General features: G+C 40.0%; 1 protein-coding gene across 7 annotated transcripts in view; it reads left to right on the top strand.

The window, feature by feature from the left end:
• AMPH (amphiphysin) overlaps window positions 1-19,771 on the top strand; it is a 139,232-nt gene that overhangs the window by 98,929 nt on the left and 20,532 nt on the right. For 3 of the 7 annotated variants that reach the window (XM_048297014.1, XM_048297009.1, XM_048296992.1), the window contains exons 10-18: window positions 1,330-1,338; window positions 2,215-2,353; window positions 3,867-3,995; window positions 10,686-10,793; window positions 13,464-13,487; window positions 14,767-14,790; window positions 15,079-15,579; window positions 17,432-17,464; window positions 18,883-18,933. In XM_048297014.1, coding sequence (XP_048152971.1) covers window positions 1,330-1,338; window positions 2,215-2,353; window positions 3,867-3,995; window positions 10,686-10,793; window positions 13,464-13,487; window positions 14,767-14,790; window positions 15,079-15,579; window positions 17,432-17,464; window positions 18,883-18,933 — 1,018 coding nt within the window. The remainder of the gene's footprint in view (window positions 1-1,329; window positions 1,339-2,214; window positions 2,354-3,866; window positions 3,996-10,685; window positions 10,794-13,463; window positions 13,488-14,766; window positions 14,791-15,078; window positions 15,580-17,431; window positions 17,465-18,882; window positions 18,934-19,771) is intronic. The other 4 variants (XM_048297000.1, XM_048297033.1, XM_048297023.1 and 1 more) reach the window with 4 other exon arrangements.

The following is a 19,771-nucleotide window of genomic DNA, read 5'->3' as shown; positions in this document are numbered from 1 at the left end:
CGAGCCCGGCCTGCCGAGAAACTGGGAGCAGGAAGCGGTTGAGGCGCTGTTAAATGCTTTTAGTGCTGAGGCTCCTCCCATAGTCCGCTCCTATGAGGACGACCTCTGGCTAGTCGGGGGAATTTTCCCCGGGCAGCAGGGGTTTCCCCGCCTGGAGGGGGGAGTCTTTTGCAGCCCCGTGGTGGAAGTTTTTTCTGCCCTGATTGTCAGGCGAAGTGTCCATTTTCTGAAGGGATTGCCTGCTTAGAGACTCTGATGTCCTTTGTCTCCACCCCCTCATCTTTGCTAGACACCTTCGTCACGTGCCACATTTAGAGCTCAGCCCATGTAGTCATTTTCCACACAATCTCAGAAAATGGGTTTATAACGCAAAACCCGGACAATGTTGTGGCATAAATAAAAATTAAATTAGTTCCTCACGTAGTTACTGCTAATTTGCCCCCAAGATGGAGTTAGATTAGCAACAATTTAGACTGACTGAACAAGTTAACATCTGCCTCAAAAATAACGGCAAATCTTCCTACATTTGTTTTAATCTCACTTTGGAAGTACAAAGAATGAAATATTGAAACTTGTGATGTAATGCAAAATTCAAAACTATAAGCACATCACTAGAATCTGTATTTCAGATTATTTCAGCGATAATCCATGCTCATATATTACATACTGCCTTCGGAGCTGTTAGCTCATGCATCACCACTTCTGGCCCATTTAGGATGGACTCAGAAACTGGACTATGTTTCCATAAAGGATTTGTGAAATATTTTTATGGAATGTAAAATAATGTAGTGTTGGAAGATTTCAAGCACTTTTTGTAAACAACAGGTATTTTATCCTTGTCTCCTAGACCATGTCCAACATGCACATGCTTGTTCCCACTGAATTATTCATTCCATTGAGAAAAAAAAGAAAAATTATTTTTTCTGCCAATTACTAGACATCATTTAATGTAGTGTGACCTTAACTTACTTAAAAAAAGCTTTCTAAAAATACGTTTTGAAAGTTACTTTGTTACTCTCTTTTGCTGTTTTATTTGCAGAGCCCCGTGTGAAAATCTGGATAGATTTTGACTTCCATTATTAGTGATGATACTCTAAAAGACTATTCACAAGTGGGTCTTCATGAGATAAAACAGCTTTCTGTTTTAGATGCATGAGAAGTTAATACTAGACAAGTACAGTATCTAATATTTCTTTTAAAGAACTGCATAAAAAGAAACATCTTAAAAACTTGTATGCTACTGAATACTCTGTCCTGAAGGCAAATATTGTACCTGGGACATAAATTTCTTAATAACTGCTTATTTTTTCTCTTTTTATATTTCCACAGAAAGAGGTGGTGAGTGTGAGCTAAGTTTGTCATTCCAAAGAACAATTTTTCTTGTGTTCGCATTAGGATCATGTTTATGCTATGGTCTCAGTCAGGTAGTGCTTCTGCTCTCCCTGAGGATGTGTAGGAGTCGCTCTTACTGGGTACTGTGGTCGTTGAGTACTGTAGTTCATAGCCTCCCCTCATTGTAAGCTTTCAGCATTTCTAGGTAGCTGAATATTTTCTCAGTGTTTGCACCAGATCCTTTCATGAGAAGGGCAGATGCTTTCTAGGACTTCATCAGATCTTTTCTTAGTATCAGCAGAGCTCTGTTGAAGTCACTTGACTGCTGCTTGTTTATAATTTTGGTTATTTGTTCTTCTAAATAGTGATATCTTTATAATAATCTTGGCTGGTTTTATTTTATTGAAACCTTTCTGAAATTGCTGAGCTTTTAAAATTATTTGCATTATTCATTGTTATGCTTTCCTGTGGGGTTTTTTTTCTCTTTAGAATATTTTATTCCAAGAAGTGTGTGAAATGACAGTAAATCCATTTCACATTTTATAATAGTTTTAAATTTGTAAGTGAAATGGTATTTCAAGTACAGAATCTGCAAAAATGCAGGTACCCATTTTTCTTCAAGTTACAATGATCAGGTAAACAGATGTTCCAAAAATCAAGATCATTCAAAATTAAAACTTCCTTTGACACTGAAATTTAATTGCATTTAATTGCAGTTTTAGTTTTAGTCATTATATAATGGCTTAGTTCATCTCCAGTTTGTACTCTCTTTTGTGGTCACTGGTGTTACATCAGGGGTGCAGTTCAACTGTTGCATCAGATTTTCAAGGTAATAAGACAGCAAGATATATGTGTCCTTGCCATTGCTTTGCTTCTGTCTAGTGATTCAGGTCCACTCCGCTTTGCAAAAACACCATCACCACCAGAGGAGGTCTCTCCCCTACCTAGCCCTACTGCTAGTCCCAATCATATGCTGGCACCAACGTCTCCGGCACCAGCCCGACCTAAGTCACCCACACAGGTAAGGAGATACCTAGCAGAGGGACCTGACCTGTTGTGCAGTGAAAGATTGCTGAGATGAATGTACATGGTGGATCTTTCATCTAGGCTGTGACTGAGTAACAGCAGGGAGGCCACTGGTTCTGTTGCAGTATGTTCTGTTCATCAGTTGTTCATCCCTGTGTCACAACATGAATAGAAAAGCATTTTTATATTAGGGGGAATGAAGAAAATTTTAGGTGCCTGGTGAATTGCTGGGACTTCAAGTGACAAAGCAAAACACTTCTTAAAAAGTTGCATTGTCTCTAAGGACCCATGTACCAGCAGTGATAGTTTGAAAAGCCTACTTCTAAAACCTTGTGAGTTTTTGTACATTATATATTTCTGCTCTTCATTTTTATGCTTCAATCTTCAAATTTATGCTTAACCTGAGAAAAATTAGCCAGTGAGTATCACTGGTCTGGCCAGTCTCTAAAACAATAAATAATAAAGCTAGCTGAAATACTGCTCTGCTAATTACTGATAATTAAAGTCCCATTGGTTGTTTTTAACACTGGATTGGGAAGTTTGACTCTGTTGTAATCAATGGAGTAATTTCTATTTTCACTAGTATTGGTAAAATAAGAATCGGTTTCATTCATCAGTTCAATCTGTAGCATGAGTTGTATGTGTTCGTGTGCATATCAAAGACTTGTGTTGATGTTATGGATGTTTTTTTGGAATTGGGATAGCTTCTGTGCTGATTGCTGTTTCTATGCTGTCTGCATATCAGAAGAAAATTAATTTTGTATCTAGTGAGCATGCTTATTTTCTCTGGTCTCCCAAAATGTGACACCTCACTGCCTGAATATCCACCTGGACTCAGCCTCATTGGTGCCGGTAGTGTTATGTCACTATACCACCTGAGGATTTTTTGTGGATTTATTTTCTTGGGCTTTTGATAGATGTAAAAATTATCCAATACTATTTGGTGTTATTCCAAGCAATTAGTTTGTCATAGTTATGTGAATCTCTGGAGAGCAGGAGGAATATAGTAAACTAAGCACCTTTGAAGTGCTGTAGTTCCCAGAGATTACATGGTCTTAGCTTTAAGTACACTCTAAGACTAGCAACAGGTGGGCAGGGGCAAAATCCCAAAGCTAAACACAAATGAACTCAAGAAGCCAAAAAGCTGCAGAGGCACTGTTTCTGTGCAATACTGCCCTTTCAGCTATGGGCTGTATAGAAGAGCAAGTGTCCTGCACTGTGTGCCTGTCGCAGCAGAAAGGAAACCAACTAAGAGTTGCTTTTGTATGAAATCTGAAACTTTGAGTTTTAATGACTTTTAAACATAGGGTGGTTTTGCTCCCCATAATGTTTATTTCAAGGCATTTGTTGGTGAACACCTAACAGTTCCTTTCAACACATGGCTTATTCCCATGACTTATTTAGGGTGAAGTAGCTGAAGTAAAAGCCTAGGACAATTTGTTTAGGCCTAGCTTAAAGATTTTCTTTTATCCCTGAACTAGTCTGTGACATTTTTGCTGTCTGCCTAGCTGAGGAAAGGTCCGCCAGTCCCACCACTGCCTAAACTCACACCTACGAAGGAGTTGCAACAGGAGAACATCATTAACTTATTTGACGACAACTTTGTCCCAGAAATCAATGTGACAACCCCATCACAGGTAAGCTTCAGTGAATTGTGTAGAGTTCCAGCCATGTAATTACCCTAAGTTCTCCAAGACAGTGCCTCTGGGGCTGATCTTCATGGGGAGGGAGGAGGAGGGCGCAGGTAGAAGGCAGAGGTATAATGACCACTTTCTGTTACCTAGAAAGAGTTACACATATGGTGTTTTGCCTTTGAATAGATCACACATAATCACTCAAAAGGGCTAACACTGCTAACATATTGAAAAAAAAAGCAATTTCCTGAGAGGTCCGACTAAAAATACTGTGATATGGTCATGTTTGAGATTTAAATGCATCCAGGTTGCATTATGTGCTGAGAGTTGATCTAAGATGCTACTTCTAATGCTAAGCATCTCAAGTGGAATTTTACAGAGATCCTTCACTATTTCTGTTTTCTTCATCAAAATCATTAAAAGTATTCCTTCTTTCTATTGAGTGATTCTTAAAAAATGGAACTTGGCTGGTTTTTACAGGTATAAAAGACTGCTTCAGCTAGTATTCATTCACTTGGCTTTGCTCATAGAAACATTAGCTGCACAGCAGAGAAGTGATCAAAATTCATTTTATCTCATTATTATGATATTTTTTAAAGTTGCATATAATAAACAGAAAAGCCAGAATTGTGCAAAATAGGTCTGTAAAATTTGTATTCAGCCCTTCAGCTTTTGCACAGTTATAGTGATGGCTGTTTTTTTTCAATAATGGACCCTTTCTTTCATGGTAATTACAAGTCTGAAATCTGAGCCTGTGTCTGATAGATCGAAGAGAAGTACGTAGATGCGAAGCTTACGCAGAATGTTTAGGAATGTCTGTTTTCATTTGAATCATTGGTTTTGTTCTAATTCATTTGACAGCACAGGAAAATGAAGGCACAGCAATGAAAAATGTATTTTATACAATTTGAACATGTGATGCGTTGTTTTCTTGTGGTAGGGAGAAAGAGGTGTTGCTGTGTATAGGGATCTATTTGGAAAAGACTTATTTATAGTTAAGTCTCCATGCAATTAAAGAATTAAAGGCTACTCCCAGAATGCAGCTGCTGGTAGGCCCTCTTTCTGAAGGGAGATGGCAGGTCTGTTGCATCACTGTACCCTGACTTCATAGGAATTAATTACTCCAGCAGCATGAGCCTTGAAATCACTGGTAAGAGTTGGTGTAAGCTGTGCTAGATATGGCCCCCTGCATTAAATACTGTATCCAACTAATCTGCGTATGTCAGGCCATCCAGGGAAGCAGAAGTAGAACTGGTTTGCTTTTCCATTAAGAGATGACACTGGAATAAGGCTTTAATTAAGTGTAAGTCACATTTCCAGAATCCTTATATCCTTTCTATGAGAGATTGGCATAGAAATGGAAAGGCATAATAAAAGTGGGCATGCTTCTGAGAACTGAAATGTTTTCCTTTGTCTCTCAAGGAAAATGGATCTCCCTTCAGTGAGTGATTTATGTCCTTCCTTTCTCCACAGTCAATGGCCAGGGAATGTCCTAAGCTATTCCCTGGCTACCTTCTCATCAATCATCTGCACTTCTCCCTCCACAAAACCCACCCCCATCACTAAAGCATCCTTACTGTATCTGAGATCTCTGAGTATGCACAGACATACCCAAATAATGTGATGTCTAGGTTTTGTATCCTTGTGTATGTGAACCAGTTAAGGAAAATACATAGCATGAAATCCACAGGAAATACAGACTTATTCCTCTTGGTGTTTATGGCTTCTCCTATACTCCCAAAGTTGAGCACTGTGGAGAAAGCTATTAAGCCTGCAGAGCCTGTCAATGGTACAGGACTTCCCAGGGGACCACCACTGGTGTCCCAGACACTGCTCACGCAGAGGCACAAAACCAACAGACTGATGAGTAGAGCTTTGCTGCTTTAATACAGTGTTTTGGAGAGGATTACAAACAGGCCAAACGCTTCCGTTTCCTGAAACACAAATATCCTGAAATTGTTGTTGCTCCTCCTTCTTTACCAAGCAGTATTAATGCATTTGCTTCGTTAGTGCAACATGCTGAAAGACAGTTCTGCTTGATGCTGTTGAATATTTTTGCACTGATTCAACAAACTATCTCACAAATCCAGGTTATTCATTGTCAAAAATTGATTTAATTACTGCCTAGTAAAAGAAAGAGGTGAAAAGATGAAATATCTGGGTGACCAGCTCCAGATATTTCAGAAATGAGTATTCTTTGCTTTATTTCTCCTTTTCCTCACATTGGAAATGTGTTTCTCCCTAGTGTCCAGTTACTAGCTTGGACATTGTAGGCCTTTATATGCCCCCTACGATACATAATGTGTCTGAGTGTGTCTGACAGCATAACTGCTAAGGCTATTTTAAGGGTTGTACAGACTGTGTGCAGGGAGAGGGTAACAGTTCTGGTGGTCCTTGTGTCCTGGGGTGATGTTACGAAGCCGCTTTATTCCTTAACCATCCGCTCAATGCCCAAGGACGCTGTGCCTTTAAGATGGACCCGGGGCGGGGAGGTCTCGGCGGGGCTCGGGAGGGAGTGCGCCGGGAGCGCTGTGCTGCTTTTTGGTTTCCTTTGGGTTCCGGCTAGCTGGGAAAAGGTTGTGTTGGGTTTTTTTCTTGTTCTTTTTTCCCTTTCCTTCCCCTTGCCTCACTGCCTCCCTTCCCTCCTCGCCGGTCCGGGGAGCCTGCGGGGTGGCCCCAGCGGGCCCGCGGGGTGGCCCCGGCTGGTCCGAGCCCGTGTGTCTGTTCTCTCTCCGGGAATTTGTTGTATTTTGAGGTTTGGGGTTTTTTTTAATCCTGTTCTACCCTGTTTTGTTCGTGTGTTAATAAACAGTTTGGTTTCTTTTTCCCACTTTCACTCCTTGTGACCCATTTGTCTCATTGACGGAGGAAAAGGGGAGGAACACTCATTCCGGCGTTTCCTCCTGAAGTTTTGTCTCAAAAACAAACCTTGCAAGTTTATTTTGGCTTCTTCATCTCTTGTACATGCCTCTGAGAGGTACAGCCTTGCTTCTGCCACAGCCTCCTCTTTCAAATGTTTAATTTATTCATGCTTCATCATGCTATGGTGGAATAAATACAGGATGTTTGGCAGGCCTTCCTGTCACAGCTTTGCCCCTTACTGAGGGATTTCCTGAGGTTCCTGTTTTTCCTGCATCTCCCTGTAATGTGGTATCTTAGGTGCTCTGTATGTTTATTTGGGCCTTTGTCACTAAAGTTGAGTGTTCTCTTCGTTTTGGTCTGAGGGTCATGGGTAATGATAACTTTTGCTATCAGTGATCAGTACCCTGTCACTTCCAATACCTTAGCTGTCATCACTCATGGCCTAAGTAAGAGTCCTGTTCATTTGATTCAGTCCTCATAGGTAGCAACTTCATTCTCAAATCTCAGTGAAAGATCATTATCTTTTATGTCTCCATCCAATTCTGATTATATGCCAGCAAATGCTGTTATTTCTTCAAGGTGTATGACCATATGAGTATTAGTGCCTCAGGAGCATATGTGATGAAATCTAAATACACTCGATGGAAGGCATGAGAGAATGAATGTAATGTTGGTTACTGGTGGGAATGGTGGGCTTGACTTTTTAAAATGGGAGACTATAATACAGGCTTCAGTGTGTCAGACCACATATCTGTCATCACCAGTGATGCAGAAGGCCAAAGAAAGAAGATAAATCCAGGCAAGCAAAGTTGGTACTCCTGACACCCCCTGGTACTACAGTCTCTTAGCCTCTAGTGCTTTGCTGCTCTAGGACTTCCTCACCATGATTTCTACCTATTAAGTAAGCCTCAACAGACTACTTTGCCACAAATTTATTCAGTCTTTCAGCATGTGTACGTTTTTCACAGTCACAGTACCTGAAGCCAAGGAGGTCCCCAGCTGGACTCTGCCACATGGAGCACCACCACTTTTATTTTACATTTGTCCCCACCAGCTTTGCTGCCAACTGCCTTCCTGCTTTGGAAGAATCAGGGAGCAGCCAAACCCCTCTCACACTGGTATAGACCCTTCTCACATCACCCCTAACACACCTCTTACAGACTGAAGAGTTCTAGGTCACTCTGTCATTCCTAACATGGGAGCTGAGGAGCTCTTTTTACCATGTTTGCAGGTGACACAGAGAGTTAAGGTGTTTTGTGGCATAACGGAAGCCATTAATTAGCTAACTTTGAACATCTGTTTACCAATAGTAACACTAATTTGGAAAGTTTATACTCTTAAATGTTTCAATAATAGAAGGTCTTTGCTCATTTATTTTACTGTCATTATCATTATTATTATCTCATAGTTTTGCTGGGTTTGTACGTGCCATATTGTGGTAGACTTGCCCTGTCGTACAAGCTTCTCTCACTATTTAACAAACACTGAACAACTAGCAGCAGGCAGTACTAGCCTTGTTATCAAGACTAAGGTGCTTGTCTAGAACATTTACAGTTAGTGATAATTAAATCTCAGCTACGGTTTCACACTGTTTTATGTTGAAGCACACTAATTGTTTTTTCAGGTTCTTTTACAGCAGAGAAGACCTGTAGCCCATTGAACATATATATGTGAATGTATTTTTAGAGTGACCTCAGAGGTCTTGGCTAATTTATTGATTGAAAACCAAGAAGGCTCTACCATGTAATCCAGTTTAATAAGAGCATATCATAGAATCATAAAATGGCTTTGGTTGAAAGAGACCTTAAAAATCATCTAGTTCCACCCCGCCTGCCATGGACAGGGACAGCTCTCATTAGACCAGGTTGCTCAAAGCCCCATCCAATCTGGCCTTGAACACTTCTACGGATGGAACATTCACAGCTTCTCTGGGCAGCCTGTTCCAGTGCCCTACTATCAGATGTTTCCTAAAGTTTAGAGCTGAAGGCAACATTAATTGTAAATTGGTATACATGTTCAGAATTAAGACGTAAGTCAAATGCATTTGTATCCTTCTGTATTGGCTTTTTAATAATGTTTGTGTATGGGGAGAGATTAACTTGTTAGAATGTATGGACATTGGGTGCTGTTTATGTAGTTGTAGCGGGTTGGATTTGTAACCGGGTGGAAACACCAATTCAGTGTAGTGGTTTGGTCCAAGGTACTCATTACTGTTTATCTTCTGTGAGATAAGAATTAGGAGAAACGCAAAGCAGGCACCAAACTTGAAAGAATATAAAGAAGTTCATTAACAGACCTAAAAGAAGGAAAAAAAAATAATAATACCACACCTTCAGAACTTTTCTCCTCCCCCCACCTTCCTCCCTTCTCCCACTGACAATGTAAAAAGACAACCCTTAAGATGTTCAGTCTGTTTACCACTTCCATAATAACCTTGTTCAGTCCATTTAGGAAGAGGAGTCTCTCTTGCTCATGCTATGAACATGTTATCACAACGAGACAGCCGCCCACTTCCAAATAACTTTGTTCAGTCCATTTAGGAAGAGGAATCTCTCTGCTCACATGTGAGTTCCTTCCCCCCGACTTGCAGCTTTTCCCACAACTGCTTTCAAGGGTCCGCTCTTGAAGGTTTTTGGGGTACAATTTTAAGGTTGAACTGTTCAGAAGCAAAAGTTCTCTTCACCCATCTCTGGGAGCATTTCATCTCTAAGAACAGAGGCCCTTCTCCTTCCCTGGGAGCAAAGGGTCTTCCTCATCTTCATCTTTAGGACTATCTCTGGGAGCATCTGTAGGAACTGAGGTTTTCTCCTTTCCCATTTGGAGCAAAAGTCCTTATCGCTTCCATCTCTCCCTGTCCAAACTTCTCATGAAATTACAGCTGCATCAGCATCTGCCTATCTCACGCAGGTGCTTTTGCTAACAAGCATGAGTTGAACACTCCACCCCCCATGCCTTCATGAAATTACAACAAGTACTCTGATATATCATAGCTTCACAACAGAATTTCAGCTTCAAGCATCTCCTCTTTCTCTTCCCTCAGGTTTTCAGCTCTTCCCAGCACTAAAAGGGTTAATCTCACCTAGGCCTTGCAGCTGGAATGTGGCTTATCGAAGTGGAGGGGGGGGGAGCTGAGCCGCTCCGGCTGCCCACAGCAGGGCTGTGGGGGGGGTTCCACAGGTGGATCAGGGCCCATCGGCTCCAGGATGGCTGTGGCCCGGCCCGGCCTGGCCTGAGCATGGCCTGGGCCGGGCCCAGTGGCCCCCGCACGGGGCCCGCAGCCACCTGTCCCAGCACCAGAAACAAGAGAGAGCCTCTGCCTCAGGGTTTCTATTCTTAAGTGTGCATCACAGAGGCGGTCACAACTTTAAGTGGCTTAAAGAATTGTCCATATTCAAACTGGCCAGCTGATAGGTTCTGTCTGGTCACAGAGGAAGCTGTAAGCACCTCTTTGCAAGAACATCACTTCTGGGACTATGCTTTGCTAACCTATGACAGTAGTTTTTAACTCCCATGTCTGTCTCAAAGCACTTTAAAAGGGCCTTCACAGTCAAGTGGTGTACACTCGACACTTTTTTGAAAGGGCTGTGACTGTTAGGCCTAAAAAGGCAAAGCTGTACTACAGAGAAACCAAAGACATCATAAGAGCAAATCTCATAAAAGTAAAACTTACACTAAAGCTCAAGAAAATCTTCAGAGCTTCCACCCTTCTTGTGTGCACCACAGCTAGTAAATCTGTGGTTTGCTTTCTTTTCTTGACCATTTTAATATTTTACTACCCGGGGCAGCTTTTAAAAGATAAGTTTTGCAAGAGTTATATTTCTCTTCTAACAGAATGAAGTACCTGAAGCTAAGAAAGAAGAGTCTTTACTGGATTTGGACTTCGACCCTTTCAAGCCAGAAGCTGTATCAACAGGAGTTAGTCATTCACCCATGTCTCAGGTACCTCTTTGCCTTGACATAGGCAAGGCATTTGAATGCAGTGTGTTTGGTAGAAAAGGTTTGCCTCATGTACTAATGAGAAGTGTCTGAAAAACTTTATCTTCCTGAGAAGCACTAGTCAGCCTTCTATCTTCCCCCTCAGTAACCCTGTACTTGATGATGTATGGAAGGAGAGGAAATTGTCACATGGTAAAATGAGATATCTGCTGATGAGAATGGTTGCTGGTACCTTGGCCTTGACTTTAGCATGCTGTTACTTTCCATCTTTAGAATAACTCTTAGTGTAAACAATATTATTCTCCAGTGCTTGTTTTTCTGACAACTTTTCTGACCTGACTGATTCTGGAAAGATGCCTTAGGGGACCTAGGTCTCATGGAGTCAGCATGCAATTGCTTTAATGTGATGGAGTTTCTGTACCAAGCAGTGATCTGAGTGGTTTTGCTGTTAATCTGCTTTAGACCTAACCTCAAGGAAAATTAGAGTATGGAATAGGGTGTTTTCTTGTAGAATATTGTGTTATTGAAATTCTACATTCAGTAGTAATATTTGTAATGGTAGTTTTTTGCAGCAATATGAGAAAAAAAGAAAGATGAAATTTTTTTTAAAAAAGAAAAGGCTGATATATTAAGTTGCTGATATTCATTGACTTTTCCTACAGGACATGCTATCTTAAAATCCAGAATTCACCCTCACTACCCAGAGGGCAGGTAGCCAAGTAGGGAACATCTCCTGGCCAGCATATCTGTATCCCTGTCTTGTACACAAAGAAGCAGTGTTAATACACTATTAGCATGATCTATTATTCCTGTGCTATCATTAATCTACCTGTGCTATTATTAATCTGGCTTGTTCTGTGAGACATGAGAAGACTAATCAGTTGTTTAGAAATGCAGCACTGGGAAAGGAGTGAGAAGACAAGAAGCTTTAAGGCTGAGATGGTCCTGATTTTCTGCTGATCTCATCCTCAGTTAATTGACTTCTTATTTGGTGTGAAGTCCTAGTTACGTAATGAGATCTGTAGTGATTTCTGACAGGATATGTGCTGTCAGAAAAACGATCCATTGTCAGCGCTCTGAACATTAGCTGAAATTTCTCATTGAGATTTGCTACGAGAAGTGTTTCATTGTAGCAGAAGCTTTGTGCATTTTACTTGTTATGTTTTTCCCCCCTCTAAACAGAGAAAAGGAAGGGGAAAGCAAATGAAATTCCATAGCATTCAGCAGTGACAGAAAACACTAAATGTGACTTTGCTAACTACGTTCAGCTTGTTTTGTAATAATGCTGATTAGAGCAGTGGGATAATTAAACAAAAGATACTTAACTTTTATGACAGAACACATTTGTTCTGACATCATATTGTACAGGTTGTAGAAAAGTTTATTACTTCAGTGAAAAACAGTTATTTTATATTCAACTATAACATGAAATACAGAATATAATTCTGTGTAGAAAAGTACATTGTAACTTTTCATCTAGGAGCATAGGAAGCATTCACTGAGCACCTTTACTCACTCCTTTCATCTTTCCACACAACAAAGGCATATGAGAAAGGATGGTCCGCATGTACAAGAGCATGTGGGTGAGTCAGAACACCATGTTTTTAGAAGGGAAGACAGCCCTGCAGTCTGGGTCTTGGTCTCACTGGAGTTGACAGGGTCATTACTATGGCAGTATAGAGAGTATGAGGCTGTGGCTGCAGTCTTTGGAGAGCCCTGTGCTTGCAGGGAGATTAAGAACAGAGCCTTAAGTGGTATTTCTATATGTGTATAGCTTTTGCCTCAGTCACGGATATTTTCCATTCAGCAAACAGTTGAACAGGAGCAGTCATCTGTGCATGATGCCTTGGGAGCCCTGGCATGACTTCTCTATTGGTAATTTAATTAATTACCTCCCTTCACTGCTTTGCCACAGTGATCCAACCACAGTAAGTGAGCCCTGGTCTGTCCTTCCTCAACTGCTCTTCTGTTTCTATGGCTGCATTAGAAGGGACCTTTCTAAACCCGCCTGGTTCTCTTCTCTTTTGATACGAAGCAGCAGAGTTCTGTCTCACGTGGTGGGCTATAAATATTTGGCATGAAGTCTGCTGCTTTTCTTTCATCTGTCTGTTAAGCTCTTCTGTTGAGAGGTCACTAGCATTTATTAACAGACTGGACAAGAAAAAGAAAATATTGGTCAACTTTGTTATTTCCTTTCCCAAAAAGTATGCCATTTTCCTTTCTAGTGTCAGTATTGCAAGGGAACCCACTTAGCGAATAGCGGCATCATTTTTAACTGGCTAGAAAACCCCACCTTTGTAAGCTCTTTAAAGCTGACACTTTGCAGAGGCTCCGACACCCGTTGAAAGTCACTCAGTCAGCAGCTCAGAATCTGACCATTACTCATGCACACAGCAATGTGAGTTTGCTGGAAAGCAGCAACTACTTTGAAGTGGGAAATATCACAATGCATTGCATACTGCCCATCCTTTATAACCAAAAGTATTATGCAGATACATACACAGACACACACACGCACACACGTGCTAATATATAAAATACGTATGTACTATAAACACGCATATAAATAAGTGCTCTCTTCTTAGTTAATGGACATTGTTATGTAGCATGTTGGACATACAGTACAGGAATGGTGTTTTTCTGACAAGCTATTTTTTCCACTGCTTTTTTCAGACATTGCCATGGGATCTATGGACGGTAAGCCTGACATACATAATTGTATTTCTGTGCCTTTGATTTTGTAACAACTTAAATTCAGATTTACAGTTCTTTTACCAAAAGCCAAGGTAAAGGATTTACAGATCATGACAAACTCTTTCAAGTATTTGAAGCCACTGGGTGTCTTTTAAAACTAACAACAACAAAAAATAATCTCTGTATCTTAGCCTAGAAAATCTAAATGATGTCAGAAATGTAGGCTAAGATTCACAATCACTACAGCTAAGTGTGTTGCTTTTAATATGCTCAAAGTACAGCTATTAGAAGGTAATAATGGATGTAAGTCACTTGTTTTAAATACCTGAAGGTGTAGTTCCTTAGGACTTTAACCCAATGGACAACCATTTTCTCAAAATTATGAGTAAAGACAGAATTTAGCTTGTCTTTGTGGGCATACAGTGAACTGGAATTACTCACAAAAGAAACTGCTACTGTAGGAAACTGCATGAATCCTTCCTTCTTCCTCCTGGTGCCAAATCAGATAAAATGATTTGCAGGAAGAAAACAACCCATTTTTGTGAGCTTTCTTTTGATTGTATGTAATGGAGTTAGCTGGGTTGACTTAACATGGAGCCTGGTATGTTCATGTTTGACTTTTTCTAGCTTCAGCCAGCACAGAAATCTGTGAATGCTTGCCATGTATTCAGATTTGCAGCACTGTTTTGTGAACACATTCCATATGGGATGTATATTAAATGCTTATCTCTTTATATTGAGTGAGGTTAAATAAAGCTTGATAAAAACAGTCATGTATGTAGGCTAGCCAAAATTTCAAGGCTGCAAATATCTAAACCAGGTAAAATAACCCAGAAATGTTGAGAATGTTTTGCTCTAAACTTAGATTAGATTGCTTTATCAATGCCTCCTTTTTGCACAGTTTTATTTATAGCTTTTTAATGTTATGTATGTATTCTATATTATAATTATTTTTGTCTTTGCTCTATTTTTTTTAAATGCTAGTGTACTTCATAGCTAAATGTTTGAAATAAAAATGTCAGTGACTCAGAGGGGAAAGGAAGAGGTGATAAATAGTCAGCATACATGAAGAACTTTTTTTATAATGTAATTCAGAGGCTTAAAATTCACAGGCCTGGAATTATTCTTGGGTGGAGTGGCAGGAAAGGACCCACCACTCCTTCCCCACCCTGATCTGGTAACTGCAGCTGGTTAGAGAACTGCTAATTAATGAACTGGTGCTGTATCAAAGTACATCATGTTGTTCTTTTCTGTTTTATGTGTATGACCTCCTTCTATACAGACAAGCAGTGAATTGGTGCAGCCGGTAAGCAAACCTACCCCCAAAATTGAGACCACTCTAGGGACTTCTTTAATCGCTGTGGTGTAATAGATAGTTTTCTGGTTTTGTGTATCAGTGCTGCTCTTTTGCGTTACAATTTATTGCTTTCAGATGTTGCAAACCACATAGCTTTTCCTTAAATGGCTTAACTTAGTCACTTCATTCTTTAGATTAAAATTGCTCTTACAAAATATAAATTTTGTGTTTTCTCATCAAGTCCGCCTTTATCTTTTTCATCTTGTGTTTTTTCTTTGCTTTTCTGTCTGCTTAAAGCCTGATTCTTCAAAAAGTCTTTCCCTGTGTAACCTGATCATGGAGGAAACCCCAAACAGTGGGTCATCAGAAGATACTAACAGATCTCAAACTGATCTAGGCTCACTCAACTGGGGCCTAGATGTTAGCGCACTCAGTATCAGCCAGGAAATTACTGCAGGCAGTTCTTTGCTTTTCCCCAGGGCAGAGCAAACCTCAAGCGAATCCATGGGTACTCTGCCTGCTAGTGTTTGGCCTGCAGTAAGTGAGCAGGAGGATGCTGCACCAGGGTCAGCTTCTGTAAGCGAAAACCAGAGGACTTCACTGGAGGACCAGTTGGATGCCAAAAATGTCGTGTGGGAAGATGTGGTGACCAATCAGCCTTTAGAGAATGTAACCAGTTTTGAGACACCCATCCTGGGAACTGATAGCTTGTTGGATGAACCCCTCCCATGTGATGTGCAAAAGGCAGAGGAAGAGCATGAGGAAGACGAGTGGGCAGGTGTCAAGCCAAGTGAAAAGGTAGAGACTGGAGCTAACTACGAGGAGGTAGAAGGTACAGAGGAACTGGAAGAGCAAGGTTGTGAAACCAAAGGAAACAGTGAGGCAGAATTTCATAAGGATTTAGCAAAATCAGATCTTGAAATTTTAGTCAGCACAGAGGTAGAAAATTTACATGAGTTTGAAGATAATTATGGGGATACTGGGAGAGCTAGTGGTGCTAACCTAGAAACCTCTACAGAAGAAGAATTCAAACGGGTCGATGTCATTGAGGAGACAGATAGAGAAATACCATCATTGAGCACAGGGCTGGGAAGTGGGGACAAAATAGTGGAGTACAACTGTAAGACTGTAGAAAGCACTGGTGCTGAACCTGAAACAGTCCTTGGTATCTGGGATGAGGACCATGAAAATACATCTGAGGGTGCCTTGGACCAAACTGACAGTGGTATTGGCCAGAGTACCTCCATGGAATGTATAAATATGAGGGCACATGTTGACCTAGAGATAACTGACCACACAGGAAAGTACCCTCCAGATACTGGAAGTGATCTGTGTGATGCTGAATTATTCAATGCAGAAGAGTCTGGTAAAGGAACTGAAGATAATAGCATCAGCCACCTCCCAAATGGTACTACTGGTACTAAAGGTCAAGCTGCTGCTGAAAAACAGTGGACATTGCTGCCCAAGGCAGCCAATTCTGCTAGCAAAAGCTGTGATAATCCTTGCCTAGATAATGCAGATGACGAAGTGACAGGTAGGACAGCAACAGCAGTCACTGAAGTGATTAGCAGTGGTGTTCCTGCAGCCTTGGAAACAGAGCCCTGGCTGGCAAACTGGGATCCAACAGTTACTAATGATTCCTGGGGTTTTTCTAGTCTGTCAGATAGCCAAGCCAATGGAATGGATAACTGGCCCTTTTTCCCCAAGCAGCAAAACTCAGAGGAAGGTAACATGGAAAATGTTTGGTTAGGCATTAGTAATAAATGGTCTACAGAAGACCTAGGAGCTACTGATAACAGCTGGGGAGAAGTAGGTGCAGGCACAAGCCACATAATTCAGGAAACACCAGTAAAACAAGGTTTGCCTGGGGAGCAGGCAGGCATTAGCAATCCTGGACCGAGCAAGGAGATAGCTAGACCCTTGTCTCTGTTTCAAATGGGAAATTCCAGAAATGCTAGCACCGAGAGTTCAACTAGTCCTAAAGACAATGAGACCAACAACTCAGATTTATCTGAAGATGAAATTGCTAACCGGAGATATGGATTGTTGTACCAGGAAATTGAGGCTGATAAAGAAGAGGTACCTACCCCAGTGTGTAGCCTAGTCTAGACAAAGAGTTCCTTAGGCCATGCATAACCTTGTTGTTTTAAAGCATTCCGTTTGTGTGTTTCCTATTGCCCTTCCTAAGCCCATTCTATTCTTTTTTTGAAAAATTGCCATTCAACTCTTAATAGTGTGGTGCCCTTCAGCCCTTCAAGCAGGCTGACAAAAATGCATTTCAGAATGGTGAATGAAGTGTTGAACTGTGAAGACACACTGTGTCTGGCAGCTTTTGTGTTTTATCTGTAGATCTTTAAATGCACCTGGTCTTTTTTTAATTATTGGTTTTTAAAAATATTTAAGGTACACTGCTTTTTCTTTTTGTCATTTTCTTTAAGCCTGTGATGTCTGTTATCAAATAGCACTGTTGTCAAATTTCTTGCTGCCTTACCCTCCATTTTATTATTTTTTTCTCTCTCTTTTTTTTTTCTTATTTTCCTTTTTTTTTAATGTCTGGCCTACATTTTTATTTTGCAAATAAAAATGTTTTGACTCATGTTCGGTTTTAGTAAACAAATGATAATTTATTCTGATCTTCACTTCTATTTAGGCATCCACCATAGCATTTAATGGATTTGCACAGGTAAGAAATAAACAGGTTTTGAGATCATTTATTTTCTGTGCTATTAGGAAGGCATTAGAACTGGCTGTACAAGTTCAGGAAATCTGTTCTATAGGCAAGCTGCATAGCAACATCATACTGTGTCAAATCCAGACCCTGTCTGTTGTCAGAAATTCTTGGATGCTGCTAGAAATATTCTGATACTCTTAGGAGTCTTGGCCTGACTGAGTCTAATAGCAAAAAATCTGACTACCTTACTGGGACAGCTGTTTCCTCCTAAAATGGCTGGTCTAGTTTTTTTATTGTGCTCTTTTGTGAATTATTTTTCTCAAAATCCCAAAATCCTATAAAGCAGGTTTTCAGTTTCAGTAACTCTGTGTGTAAATACATAGTGAGTTTTATTTTTTTCTTCATCTTTATTTTCAGTTAAGATATATTTTACTCTCAAAGTTTAACCAAAATTATTTATTTGCTGTGCTGCTGATGGTGAGTCTGTGGTACGCATCACAGAGATACAGCACATAAAGACACCGTGTTTATGCTTTCAAATTCCAGGGCTGTGTCAAGATCCCAAATTTCAGGTGCATAACCTGGGGCCTCATTATTTTCCAGCATTCTCTTAGAGACTGGCTCAACCACAGCACAGCCTGTACACCAAATTTTAAAACTGCCCCAAAAGGCTCAGCTTATACAGGGATGGAAATGAGTCTTCCAATGATTAACAATTCTGCTCCAGGACATTTAATTTAGTAAAGGATCCAGACGGAAGAGGAAAAGCACAAGGCTCTAATAATTAAGGCAAAATGTTTGTCTGGGGAAAATAAATATTTGCTGTCTCCTCTGTGGTAGGAAAATAATTTGGCCCAGCAATATCTTGCAAATTAATTGGTTCTGAATGAGTGAGATGTTGGAAAACACCTCAATTTTTCTACTTTCTTAATGCAGGTAAAATTTTGTATTTGTAATTACTGTAGTTATTATTCAAATAAAAGCCTATGATCAAGAAGAAAGTAGCTTAGAGCTACTCTCCAGGAGGGCATACTCTCCAGGCACAGCCTTGTGCAGTCTGCAAAAAGGATTCAGAGTTCCACAACTTTGAAGTCCATTGCACCTTAAACAAAGTCCCTGTGAATCACATGTATTTAATGAAGGGTGTGAATCATACGTTTTCACTACCTTTAGGGAAATGAAAAATTTTCTTGGTCTAGAAACATTGAATATAAAATTGGAAAAGTAATGTTTTTAATATTAATAGTACTCAGATAATCTAAATAAATATTAAAAATAATTTTTAGTTAAGTTGTATTTGCCATCTTATTCTATGTCAATGTACTTAGTGACTTTACCTGAATAAACCATTAAAAAATCAGGTCTTTGATGGATACCTGCAAATATCCTGTCCCAAATATTTTTGCATTGTTTTTCGTTTCTGTATCTAGGATATCTCTGCATTTACAGTGCAATCAAATGAGAATATAACAGACTCTTTGGTAAGTGGTGGCTTTTGCTTCCTTTTTAAATGTCTTGCCAAAAAGGGTACAATTTTTCCTTTGTGCAAAGATATTTTCACTTTTTTTGTGTTTTCCATCCTTTAAATCACACCACCTTATGCAATTCTTCCACCTGGAAGAGCTGGTGGGTGATATCATTGTAGTTGTAAATCCATACTCACTGAAACAATCTTCCACAAGGATAGCACAGAGCAAAAGAAAAGAAAACCAGAATATTGTAAGGTATGTTCATTTTATAAAGGTGTAGTCAAAGAGTTCGTTTATTGCATTTAAGAAATTACTAGAATGAGTACTATGGTCCGGTGTACAGCACTTACATGATAGTATGTGATGGCTGTTACATATCTCCAAAATTGCTGTAATTTTATCTACCCACCACATATTAATAGTAGGCACAGTCTACTTTTAAGGAAGGGACAATCTTTTTGGAAGTGATCCTACCTGAGCAGTTTCTTAGCTCCTCTTACAGTCTTTGCTTAGCCTGTGGCAAGGATGAGAATAACAGCATTGCTGGATGAGTGCTATAGTTACTTAATAGCAGCAAGGTGATATTTAATGTTATTTAATGTGGTGTTTGTGTTCATGATCATTACTGAATATTGTGAGGGTGTTTTTACTTGTAGCTGCAATGTGGTAACTTGTCTGATGTATGCTTTTCAACAAGTGACTTGAAGCACATCATAGCAATCTGCTTTACGTTACTTGTGATTTTAAGTCTGAAAGAATCTTCCAGCTTTAAACCTCAGGAAACTCATTAGTCCTCTTACCTGGGATAAATCTACTTTGTGTTTCTCATTTCAGTCCTATTTCTTCTTAT

Source organism: Corvus hawaiiensis, chromosome 1 (assembly GCF_020740725.1).
Source record: "Corvus hawaiiensis isolate bCorHaw1 chromosome 1, bCorHaw1.pri.cur, whole genome shotgun sequence".
NCBI lineage: Eukaryota > Metazoa > Chordata > Aves > Passeriformes > Corvidae > Corvus > Corvus hawaiiensis.
Note: the sequence above shows the minus strand (reverse complement) of the source record. Positions and strands in the feature narration are given on the sequence as shown.